The 13,799-nt window shown below is 36.3% G+C and overlaps 1 protein-coding gene across 1 annotated transcript; it reads left to right on the plus strand.

The window, feature by feature from the left end:
* The first annotated feature begins 3,535 nt into the window (after positions 1-3,535).
* Positions 3,536-4,429, plus strand: LOC149149815 (uncharacterized). The gene is made up of 3 exons (XM_089446120.1): positions 3,536-3,655; positions 3,763-3,844; positions 4,033-4,429. Exons 1-3 carry the CDS (start codon positions 3,566-3,568, stop codon positions 4,275-4,277), a joined length of 417 nt encoding a protein of 138 aa, XP_089302246.1. The 5' UTR covers positions 3,536-3,565; the 3' UTR covers positions 4,278-4,429.
* The last annotated feature ends 9,370 nt before the right edge of the window (positions 4,430-13,799 follow it).

The raw sequence follows: 13,799 nt of genomic DNA on the forward strand, positions 1-13,799 counted from the left end.
ATAATTGAATTATTGATTGTCATTGTGTAAAGTGAATATAATTCATAGAGCAGTTAAATAAATATGTAAATAATAAACTCGAGGTTGAAATCTTTATAAATCAAACTTAAAAAACATTCATGAATCAATATAATTTAATGAAACACAACCTGAAGTTAAAATTAAAATCTTGGAGATCTTTTAAAATAAAATAAAAATGATTAGCATAGATTGAGATTTCACCACGTGGAAATTGTGCTTGCGTCCTTGCCACCGTGATGGTTCTATAGTCACAATGCCCTCCAGTCAACCTAGGTTTGAGTTTATAGAACATGTAAAGCAATACATGATGGTAACCCATTACTGAAACCCACGCAGGCCGCTCCATTTCAGTGTTGTAGCGGGTCATACTATAGTTCCTCAAACGCATGACAGTCGCTCTCTTCTCCGAAATAGAATATCAAAACCGCACGGTAGTTATCCACATCAATTAAGTAAATTATTAAACACAAAAGCTGCAGAGTTCAAACATTCAAAACCTACTTTACAACTTTTCAATAATGGCAGACCGCACCATGGCCTGTCAAAGCCGCCTGGCAACACGCCATGACATTTCAGCAACTGCAGCAAAACGAAGTGATGGTAGTCCTAAAGAAGAGGTGCCAATTTACAACCCTAATCCTTGCAAACCACCTCAAGTCAGCGATAGAAAAATTTTGCACGGTGTTGGAATATTAGTTTAGCACTATATAATCGAAGTTGAGTTAACCTAGCAGCAAATTTATTTCAGTTAAAATTAGAATTGAAAATTCACAGGAAAATTCAATTTCCATTTAAAGGAGGAAAATGTTTTGTAAACAGATTGAATGTTTTACAATGTTCGTTATTATCACAAAAAGTACAAACACATCATTATATTCTATGGAAACTCTGCTCTATAATAACTCGCTGGCTCTTGTCCATGAAGTTTCAAACTTCAACCCTCATCATCTGGTTTTGGTCCCGTCTCTTGGTAAAGTAAAAGAAAATCAATAATTTCTTTATCATCAAGAGAGGTTGAGTAGTAATGAGTGGTCAACATCAGTATTGAGACACTTTGGCTTCAAAACCTTGTGTGGAGGGTGTCCCGTGCTTTTTTGGACTTCGTTGTTGCTACAATTTTTAGGAAAATGATTTCATGAACTGCTTGAAAAATGTAGAAGAAGGCTTTGGCATCTTTCTTCTTGTTGTAGCTCAACAAATCCCTTTCTTCTTGAAACAAGGAATTGTATGTTGCTGCATCTGCTAGTTCTTGAAAACCATTCTCCACCAAATCCCAAATGTCTAGCCCAATAATCATAATTTTTCTCATTAAATTGAGGTATCGGAGGATTAGTCAAGCTTGTGCTTGATGTTGCCATTTTTTAGTATAAAAAAAACTTTCTACGCAATGGTAAATACTCTCCAAACCTACCCTCAAAACAAATTTCTTAAGTGCTAGTTAAAACACTTGTTTTTACACTAACATAATTTAACCCACCCCAATACCATGTTAGAAAATTTTACAACTGCAGAGGAGTAAAGCTAGTGGTGAAGATTAAAATCATATCCCAACAAACCATACTTTAGATTATAATATAAAACATATGAAAATACATCCTCTTAGATAGAGGCTTAAATGAAACAAAGAAATTTACTCATGCAAAACAAAGTAAAAACAAAATGGTTGAGGTAAAGCTAGTCATGAAGGTTAAAACCATATGGCAACAAACCATAATTTAGATTATGATATAAAACATATGAAAATACATTAGCTTAGTAAGTGGAGGTTGCTCCAAGTAAAACAAAAAAAATATCTCCATAAGAACTTGTTTTAACGTGCCCACCAATATTTTCTCCACGATTTTCTCCTCACTACGTTGTAGACTTACACCCTCTCTCTCCCTCGCTCAACCATACAAATGACTTTTACATTCATATTTATCTAAGACATACATTTTACCAACTTTATATTAAGTGTTTAAACTATTTTCTCCTCACTACGTCGTAGACTTACACCCTATCTCTCCCTCGCTCAACCATACAAATGACTTTTACATTCATATTTATCTAAGACATACATTTTACCAACTTTATATTAAGTGTTTTAACTATCTATGTGTTGCAAAATGGTCAGGGTTGTACTTTTGCTCACAGCTTTAGTCTTTCCCCTGCAAACAAAATGGCAACCTAATACCACACTTACACTTATGGTTGTTGTAAGTGTAATTAAGTGTACACTTATGGTTTTGTAAGTGTAATTAAGTGTGGTAGTTAAGATTAATCTTTCCAACACTGAATAATTGAATTATTGATTGTTATTGTGTAAAGTGAATATAATTAATAGAGCAGTCAAATAAATATGTAAGTAATAAACTCGAGGTTGAAATCTTTATAAATCAAACTTAAAATACATCCATGAATCAATATAATTTAATGAAACACAGCCAGCACTTAAAAATAAAACCTTGGAAATCTTTTAAAATAAAATATAAATGATTAGCATAGATTAAGAGTTCACCATGTGGAAATTGTGCTTGCATCCTTGCCACCGTGATGGTTTTATAGTCACAATGCCCTCCAGTCAACCTAGGTTTGAGTTTATAGAACATGTAAAGCAATACATGATGGCAACCCATACTGAAACCCACGCAGGCCGCTCCATTTCTGTGTTGTAGCGGGTCATATTATAGTTCCTCAAACGCATGACAGTCGCTCTCTTCTCCGAAATAGAATATCAAAACCGCACGGTCGTTATCCACATCAATTAAGTAAATTATTAAACACAAAAGCAATGCAGAGTTCAAACATTCAAAACCTACTTTACGACTTTTCAAAAATGGCAGACCGCACCATGGCCTGGTAAAGCCGCCTGGTGACACGCCATGACATTTCAGAAACTGCAGCAAAACGAAGTGATAGAGTCCTAAATGAAGAGGTGCCTATTTACAACCCTAATCCTTGCAAACCACCTCAAGTCAGCGGTAGAAAAATTTTGCATGGTATTGGAATATTAGTTTAGCACTATATAATCGAAGTTGAGTTAACCTAGCAGCAAGTTCATTTCAGTTAAAATTAGAATTGAAAATTCACAGCAAAATTCAATTTCCATCTAAAGGAGGTAAATGTTTTTGTAAACAGATTCAATGTTTTACAATGTTCGTTATTATCACAAAAAGTACAAAAAATCATTATATACTAGGGAAACTTTGAACAACGACTTTCAACATTCAAATGAAAATTAATTTTTAATATTGAGAATTGTTCAACAAAAAACTCTTGTACTCTTGGAAAGTAACCTGTCTTAACTCCATATAAAGCCAAGATACATCACCAAGAACAATCAACATCTTACAAAAAAAAATTCCACTTAAATTAATTACACCTAATTGTAAGCGTGTCGATAATATTTATGAACAAAATCACCTACTTACCGAACGTGCCCTGCAGCAAGAACAGAACACCCATAATATCCTCATTCCCTACCTACTATATAGTATAAGGCGGCCTATCGATTAAATCCAAAAATAGTGGCAGATCGAGAACTTGTCATTGCAGCTGGACAATCATGTCCCTCTTCTGTCTCCGGGCCTCGGAAACACCAGTGGCTCCAACAACTCAGCTGCTGCGCTCCGCTGAGGCCTTAACAATGCCAGCGGTAACCTTATTTCCTCCACTAATATCTTTATAATACTCGTTGCCAATCGGCTTAGATACCATATATGATCTGAACTGTGTTATACGATATTAAAAACTATATTGCAGGTTCAGGTGATTGTTCTGAATGCTAATATGAGTTGCCAAGATTGCCGCGACAGAGTCTGCAAAGTGCTCTCCAAAATTGACTGTATGTTGTTCAGATTGACATTAATGAAACGATCTTTAATTATTTATGTCCAAAGCTCCTTTGGGCGGTCATGAATATTGTTTCGACTGTTCGTATATATTAGGTTTATCTTGAATTTGTTTTCAGAGTTAAAGAGCATGATTTCTAATTCTGTTCGTTTGTTGGGGATGAACCTTGATGATGGGCAGATTTGTTGGACTATGTGGTGGACGTGACGCAGAAGAAGGTAACAGTGAGAGGGCGTGTGGATCCGGAGAGGAGGATACATAGAATTAAATTGACCAACAAAAAGAAGAGAAACGCCATGGAATTTGAGAGGCTCGGATGCGGAGGATTCTCTACTGACTTACAGCAGCAGTATTGCAGCAACATTTGGGAGAAAGCAACAGAGAATCTTACCCAAAGGGGCTGCTGTTTTTGTTGCGTAATCTGACTGGCTTCTATTGGGTTCCAGGAAAACCTCGTTTTCCGTGGAATATGTAGATGAACAGACACTTAACCACCAATCACCAATTACAGAGAAATCCAACAGAACTCCACAAAACTGAACTAGTCTACTGGACTATAGCCTCCTTGTTGTATATGTGTACCTAGGTTTTATAGCCTCCTTGTTGTATATGTGTACCTAGGTTTTATTATTATTATTGTAACTAACAAGAAAAGGAACATATAAATCAGTGAACAAATACAATTATTGTTTTTCTTAATTTTACTTTGTTTTATGATGGAATCCTTAGTGATCTAAGGAAAGAATCCTTAGTTACCGTAAGATTTTTGATAGAATCCTTCGTTATATAAGGAAAGAATTTATCACCTATCTTAATCAAAGTGTTTTGTTTTGTTAAAATACTTAGTGGTGAAAAATCCAGAGGCTTGAAACTCCTCTGAGATTCCAAATTGCTTTGGAATACCTGCCAACATTACAACGATGTGATTTGAAATCCTCAAATGCTGACACGTATTTATCATCTCTGGGACCCTACCAATTTGGATGGGAGGATGGTTAAGGTCAACGATTTGGCCATCCTCCGCCTACCACGAAAGCAGTGCTTCCGGCATTTTCATCTCTGGGCGGTTCCATCGTCCCCTCCGACCACTGGCCGTTTGTAAACGAACGATACAATCAACCGTGGCCCCGCTGGTGGTTATAACGTCAGGTTTGGAATTTCGAAACAGACTCAACCGTTGGCGGTTGTAACGTCTGGGTTGAATTTCTAAACAGGCTCACCCGTGATATTGGATGGTTTTCACACTTTTTCACCTATCTTCACAGTTTCGAAGGTTCTGTAGATTTTTTAACTATATTTGATGACGAATGACCGGATGAGCAGTTTGCCCGTCAAAGACTCATTCCTTATTTTCACAGTTTCGAAGGTTCTGTAGATTTTTTAACTATATTTGATGACAAATGACCGGATGAGCAATTTGCCCGTCAAAGACTCATTCCTGAGATTGGATGGTTTTCATACTTTTTCACTAATCTTCACAATATTTTTAAAGTTTTAAAAAACAAAAATGACTATATTTGATGATGGAAAATCAGCCCGATGAGCAATTGGCCCGTCAAATTCCATCCCAGGTTAGAATGGAAAAAAAATTAATATTCAATCCAGTGCAACAATGGTACAACCACGGTTTAAAACTGCATCTGCCTTCCTCCTGGCCCATTCGTAATATTTTGAAAACCTTCGACTCCCGCTCATAGCCGTCGGATGCCCTGTTTTGTCGGTGAAGCATGAATTCATGATGGCAGGCTTCTCTGCATTTCTTGCTTTTCAGCTAGACGGAAGGAAGAGAAGGAAGAGGAATGTTGTGGATTTTCATAAAAAGAACACACACTTCCTTATATCTGCTTGGTATAACAGTCAAAAAGAAAGAACGAAGTGATATTTTAAAGAATGAATGGGATATTAACTCAAGTTCATTACGTAAACATACCCGGCCCGGTCCAATTTCCTGGCTATACAAAAGAAGATCAATATATTTGCATATGCATTTGTTTTACCTGGTCAGTTATGTTTCAAGTGTCCATAAACTCAGCAGGGATTTAGAGTTTTTATTGTATGGTCCAACACTGAAATTTGTTTAATCAAGGTGCTGAAAGCGAAGGATCTAAAAGAGCCAAAATGAGTTGCTGCATTCCCTGCCCCTCCATGCTTTTCGAAATGTTTTTGTTTCACTACATCGATCTAAGTGATTTGAGGTTTACAAAGAGTTTCATTCCCATTAATGCCAGCGAAACATACGAGGACTTCTCTCTTGAGGCCTTAAATAAAATTCAAAGTTCTTGGAAATTTTGAAGAGGGGTTGAATCAATAGTGGGACTTACCATTCTGATTTTTTAATTTTTTTTTTTTACTGAATCACGTACTTTTTCGCAGTTTAACATGAATCATAAGCATGTATATTATAAACATATAAGCAACCTGTACTAAAAACAAACCAAACCATAAAAGCACAACCACAAAAACCATTAACACAAAGAGACACAAGATATCTGGTGGAAACTTTTTCGGGAGAAAAACCACCATTGATGTTGTTGTGCTGCTCTGAATCTTCTATTATGTCAAGCAATGATCTTTTACATGGATAGATGACAACCATCAACCAGGAGGCTCGACCTCATATATAGTCAACTAACACCCATCAGCATGTAGGACTCGATTCCTATGACTAGCTAGGAAGGCTCTATCTCACACAGATCTATGGACACATGTCCGTAAACTGCTGTGGATATTCCACTGGACAGAACTGTCGTGGATATTCCACTGGACAGTTTGTCACAACATATCTTATAATATTAGATTAAAAATATGAGATTCCACACTATCGAGTTTTATTTAATTTCTAGATCTGTGAAATTAACTGTAATTAGTGCATGCACATAAAAATAAATCAAGCAGAAAAGTAGAGAACCACAAAATAAGCTCACACACACATAATACACAAGATATGTTCTCTGGGAAACCATTTCGGAAGAAAACCCAACTGGTAGGTGAGGTCGCTTCTCTCTCTTTCTCTGTCTGGAAATATGGTTGCGGATACAAAGAAGTAATGTTTGTGGCCCGTGTACTATTATAATGCATAGATCCTCTCTGTGTGCTCTACCTCCTATCTCTCCTGGCTATCTTTGCTCAAATATGGAACAAAATGCTCTCGAAAGAATAGAGTGCATCTTCCTCCTAGTTGTCTGGTTATAACACAGCCCAATAGCCTACTAGTGGTTAAGTTTGACTATATCAACCCTTAACTAGAGTTACAAAATAGATTCTTCTAGAGTCTTTTACATCATAAACACATGGCTATCCCCTTTTCCATGAATAACGGGGGCTGATGTGACATCCTCCCGAACTATAGGTGTGAAAACAGGAAGGTCAACTTATGAGTGGCATAACTTTTGCATACAGACTCTGATTGACGTGATTCTTTCACCATTGGAAATCTTTTTGTATGTCGAATAACATGTAAAGGTGTGGTGTTTTAGTGACAAAGTTTACCACCAGAAAACTTCATTTGATGCCTCAAAATGCTCCTGGCGGGTTTTAGACCCTGTTTTGCCAAACTAGGTCCCGCTGGTAAAAACAATCCTGTGAGCTGATTCCTCCACTTTTTCCACTCCAAATGCATCGAGATGGATGAAAAACAATATAATTATCCAATTCGGATCATGTCCATTGCAAGCCACCATGACCAATGATCCTTGCCCAACATCGATTGGAATACCCAACACCGATTGGATTAAGAAATTGTTCTTTTTCCCGATGTTATAGAATCACTACTTCGCTCTCACGAGGCCACTCCTTCACAAGTTGTATGTGGACCTCATTTTCTATATTTTCACATTGGATCCTAGAAACTTTGCTCAACTCTGATTTAGCGTTGCAATCATAATCTCATAAGCAAGACTTTATGCAAATCATCATAAAAAATACCACCATTAATGTGGTCTCTATACTGGAAAATGTGAATCCAATACATACATCAAATCTCCTATTACATAACCAACTAGCAACATAAACTTTAACTCAAATACTGCAACAAATCGGCTAATACATCAAACTCAGCAACATAAAATAATATGGAATTATGCCATATGCACCAAAAACACTTGCAAAAACATTTGTCCAATAATGCAATAAATCCTCTACTCAATCCATTCTGAAACATTGGCCTTTTCCTCAAGGCTATCCTTCTCCAAACAACCTCTGCTACAGCAAATGCAACTCTTATTTGAAATATGATGATTTGCTTCAGTGTTTAGCTTCAGCCATTTGTTGTACTCACTTCACTATCATTTGTAACACTTGCACACACTAATTTTCTCACATGTAGGTTTGAATCATTTTGTAGCTTCTCACTCTACTACTTAAACCAATGCTTACTCAGATCAAAAAATGATGTAGTTATAATGTGTTGGGTGAAATCCCTTTTTGGACTGAGATCAAGAATGCACAAATTTGGCAAAATCCAACCATTACCATCACTACTTGTGCACTAAAGGCATTCACACATTCTGGAGGAATTTTTCAACCATTCTCGGCCTTATCCAATTAATTTAGAAGTTTATGGAAATTTCCATGTTGAATTTCTCCTGATATGCCCAAGGAATCCAGAGAAAAACACTTAGAAACAAGGTAACACTCCTCTCTAATCCCTGGATGTGTTATAACGATTTTCTCTAATCCCTTACCAGTCTTAGTAACGCTATTCCCACTAGTAACTTATGTTACCCCTTCTTTTCCCTCATTCCTCATATAATCTGCCAATTTTGCTTCACGAAGATGCTAAGGACATCATGATTATCTCCCACAAGCAATTTCTCATCATGAAAATGAGAATAAGTTCTTGTACAAGGGCATCAAACTCATAAAACTGATATCCTATAACATACTACCTCCATCTAGTAATACACCTCTTCTAGAGTTTTTCCAACATCTCCAGCACATGTAGGACCTCCTGCACCTGTCAAACTTTCTTCAAAACCTGTCAAACTTCCTCCATACCTCTCCATAATATTGTATCATCTCTAGATCCTCATCATAAGGCCAAAACACCTCTACAACAAGTCATGTTCATAAATCTGAACATGAAGACCTAGAATTGCCAAATTTCTCAACATGGAGTACAAACATCACAAACAACTATCCAACAACTCTTTGCATCAAACTAGTGTCTATTAGATCGACATACAAACCATAAACCATGTGTTATAGCAACATCAAGTTGTCACCAATGACATGACAACAATGCTAAGACCGTTTTGACATCAATGTCAACAATACAATGACAACAAAATCCCCCTTTGGCATTGATGTCATCCTCAACCTAATCTCCAACATTTGAGGCTAATATCCACACATAAACTACATTCCTCCATTCTCTTCTCTACTCTTTCTCTCCCCCTTTGGCATCAATGGAAAAGGGTTGGCTCCATCTAATAAGGCATGAATAATACAACACCAATCACTAAACCAATAGATCTTCACATGGCTGAAAAATAATGCATATCATCAAACAACCATGCTTTGACATCAATAAAAACAAGAAACATACAATCCAATCAACCTCTAGCAACAACAAAAATATGCCAACATGAGGCAACCATAAGCAACATCAAGTATATAAGGCACCAACCCAACTCTCTATATGATCAAGCACAATGTCAAACATCAACCTCTTTTCTCATATCATCAGGTCAAGAAACCCCAATTTTGAAAAAATAGCATGAGGCACACCATGAACACCTCCAAGCAAACCATAACACAAATAGTGGATGACTAGAGCAACAAGAGAAAATAAAATGCTCGCCCTAAACACATTCCATATCCAAAATTTAATGAACCGCTTTCGCTACAAAAAATGCTTCCTTTCCACAAATAGAAGCACCATATGGACGAAGACTCCACATGACCAAGACTCTATGACATATACATTGCAAATACATTGTTGTAGCAACGATACAAGACCTCATACATGACCTCATGACTCTCTTTCCAAACCCCCAGATGTACATGGCTTCATGAACATTTACATGAGTTTTACAATGAAATTATTGTTTCTATCATCATCTCCTATGGACCAAATACTCAAAAACTTAATATGACATGATTCTAGAGTATCATTAGCCCATACATATCATTGCAACATGAACTCATGAGACACCTCCAATACATCTCTATCACCATGAAGACTTAGCATCCTAATGACTGCACTCTCAACCAACATAAAATGATGATACAATAAAAAGTACATGACTGAAATTATTAGCATATAATACCCCATACATGGTTGGTCCATGTCTCAAGTCACCTTATGCATGTCATTGCCACATTGTCCTCATGCTAAGGTAGCTGAAAATTTATCAATAAGAGTTGTAGTAAGGCTGGTATATATGTCTTTCCACTCATAAGCAATAAGTACCTGAGATGCAAGAAATATGAGTGAAAATAAATAAAATATATAAATAACAAGCCTTGAAAACATAGCTCCCCTTGAGCATAATACTCCTCATGAATAAGTTGATCCTGTTTATATGAAAATGTATGGAAGAACTAAATCAAAACTCATTATTGCTGGAAATCGTCACCAACACTCCCCGTGAGACCATGCTAGTCTCATATGTACCTCGCAGTAAAGTAGATCTAACATGCAAGGGAAGACTACAATTGGATTTGATCTATCCTACTTTGAATCTGATGAGGAAGAGTACTCCCCTAGTCTCTTCTTACTGATCACTCTTCCCTTCAACACACACAAATTATTCGATGTCTTGACTCCCTTGGAAATCACTCTCTTTGATCCTTCTTTTGAGATGATGCAACCTTTGGAGTTGAAAACCACTTCCTTACCTCCATCAACCATTTGTCGCATGCTCAAAATATTTTTTCTTAGGCCTTGAATGACCCACACATCATCTCCATTGGTCCTCTTCTCACCAAGATTGGCTTTACAACTTCCCAATACTCTTGTGGTTTCATTACCTTCAAAAACAACACAACCAGTGTTGGTTCTCTTTAGGAAGTGAAATTTCCTCCTATCTCCTAATATATGGTGTGAGCATCTGCTATCAATATACCACATTTCATCCTCATCACGCAAACAAAGTGAAACACCACATCTTTCTAGCTCCTCCTCCTTCTTCCATGTGTTCCTTCGTTACTTCCTTGGTTGCGCATTCTCATTTGTATGTTGCTTTTGAATCAAAGGCCTCAAGGATCTAGACATCTTACAATCTTTGTCGATGTGCCCAAAATTATGACACATATAACACTCTATATGGCCAGATAATGAAGCCAAAGGATCTAACCTTTTTTTGCTCATTCCAGATCTACATCTTCTCGTGCTAGATTTGAAATCAATAGCCTTTTGGTCAAATAGGTTATAAGAAAAAAAATAACCATTAATTTCACTTGTATAGTTGAACGTGGGTCCTCTACATGGTTGATCAAAGTGTTGCATAGAAGTGTGCATTCTCTTCCTACAAGTAGCTTCCACATGTCCAAAATTGTGACAATTGAAAAACTCAAACTTATCCTTCAAGGGGGAAGGAGTTTTGACTCATCCTCTGAAAACTAGTACTCTCAACCCTAGGAGCGAATGGTCTTATAGATGTGAAATATCCTCTTGGTTCTCTTCTTCGTTGTTGGTGATGTTTGGGCACATTCTTTGTTGCAAACTTCTTTGGAATTTTTTGTTATTCTTTCCTACATGTCAACTTGTTTCTCCTTTTTGAACTCTAGAGCCAGATATCTCCACGGTTATAGTACTCTTAACTTGATCCAACTGCTGGTCCTTTTCTTCAAGTTAATTTCTCAAATTTTCAATTACACCTTCAAGGGCTTCAACATAATCCTTCTTATCTTTTTGCTTGCTACAATTGGATTCTTTAATTATTTTCGATTCTGCTAGCTCTGTCCTCAACTTAGATATCTCCTCCTTGAGATCCTTCTCTTTTTTATCAAATATCTGCAATTTCTTTTCATGCTCCTTGCATCCATCAATTAGTTTACCAACTTCACTACAAATATCTTCAATAACAACCAAGGCATATTCATATTCAGCCTTAAGGAGCATTAAACTATGACTATCATCTTCACTAACCATATCTAAATTATTATCACCACTGCTATTAAAAATATAACTCAAAAGTAAATCATTGTGGCTTATACCTTTAGATCTATTGTCCTCTTATATAGTTAGTTCAACTAGAGCTTTGTTCTTCTTGGATCTCTTCTTCTTATTGTTGCTCTTCTCAACATCTTCATCATTTTTGTTGCTGCTAACTCCATATAACATATGTAATTTGTCCCAAACATTCTTGGTAGATTTCAGATCTCCAACTTTCTCTAGGTTTACATTGTGGAGATTCTCGAGAATGATGTGCCTTGCTTAATAACTTCATTTCATTACTTCAAATGAAGGTGAATCATTAGCATATCCTTCACAAACCAATCTCCAAATGTTAGATCCACAAGAAAATAATTTGTATTTCACACATTCTTGCCATACCTTGAAATTTGCAGCAGTGAAAGCTTGTATTCCTTGAGAAGTCATTCTGGAAAAATAAAAAATAAAAATAATAATAATAATAATAATCAATTCATGAAAAAACCCCATATCTACTCTCCAACAATTAATATGCAATAAATATCCCTACTCTGATACTAATATTTGGAAACCTTGAGCACTACTCGGGGGGTGAACCAGTAGTGTCACTTATGTATAATTTTTTCCTTTTATTTATTTTACTAAATCACACACTTGTTAGTAGCTTAATGTGAATCATAAGCAATAATATGATAAATGTGTAAAGATATAAGCAACAGGTACTAAAAACAAACCACCAAATCATAACCAAGAAAAAGATCATCATAAGGAAGCACAAGATATCTGGTGGAAACCCTTCTAGGAGAAAAACCACCCTTGTTATTGTTGCTCTTCGCTGAATCTTCTATGATGTCAAGAAATGATATTTTACATAGATAGTTGACAACCATCAATGTTGAGACTCGACCTCATATATAGTCAAATAATACCCATCAGCGTGGGGGATGCGATCCCTATGGTCAACTAGGAAGACTTTATCTCACATGGATCTATGGACACCTATCCACTAGAAGCCACCATGATCAACGATCCTTTCCCAACACCCATTGGATTCTCCAACGCCGATTAGATTGAAAAATTGTTCCTTTTGTTGATGCTACAGAATCACTACTCCACTCTCATGAAGCCACTTCTCCACAAGTTCTATGTGAACCTCGTTTCACATATTTACACACTAGATCCAAGACACTCTACTCAACTACAATTCACCTCAGCAATCATAATCTTAGCAACAACAATCTCTGCAAATCATCATAAAAAAATCACTAATAATGTGGTATCTACACTAGCAAATGTGGCTCCAATACATACATCAAATCTCCTATTACATAACTAAATAAATCATAAACTATAACTCAAATATTGTTGCAAAAAAATAGCAAATACATCAAACCGTTTGTATATCAAGAGCATAAAATAATATGGCAATTTTCCATATGCACCAGCAACAATTGCAAAAACAATTATGAAATCATGCAATATACCCTCTACTCAATCCATGCTCAAACATTGGCCTTTTCCTCAAAGTTATCCTTCTCCAAACAACCTCTGCTACCAACTGCAACTCTGATCTGAAATCTACTATTCTTCTTTAGTATTTAGCTTCAGGCGTTTTTTTTGCTCACTTCACTACCATATGCAACACTTGCACACACTATATTTTTTCACAAGTAGTTCTAAAGCATTTTGCAGCTTCTCCAATTCTCTCTTTCACTCTACTACCTGAACCAACCTTTACTCAGATCCAAAAGTGTTGTATTTATAATTTGCTTAGTGAAATCACTTTTTGGACTAAGATCAAGAGTACACAAATTTGATTAAATCCAACCATTACCATCAATACTTGTGC

Source organism: Pinus tabuliformis, chromosome 9 (genome assembly GCF_031772625.1).
Source record: "Pinus tabuliformis cultivar Carrire ecotype Pingquan chromosome 9, CPIR1, whole genome shotgun sequence".
NCBI lineage: Eukaryota > Viridiplantae > Streptophyta > Pinopsida > Pinales > Pinaceae > Pinus > Pinus tabuliformis.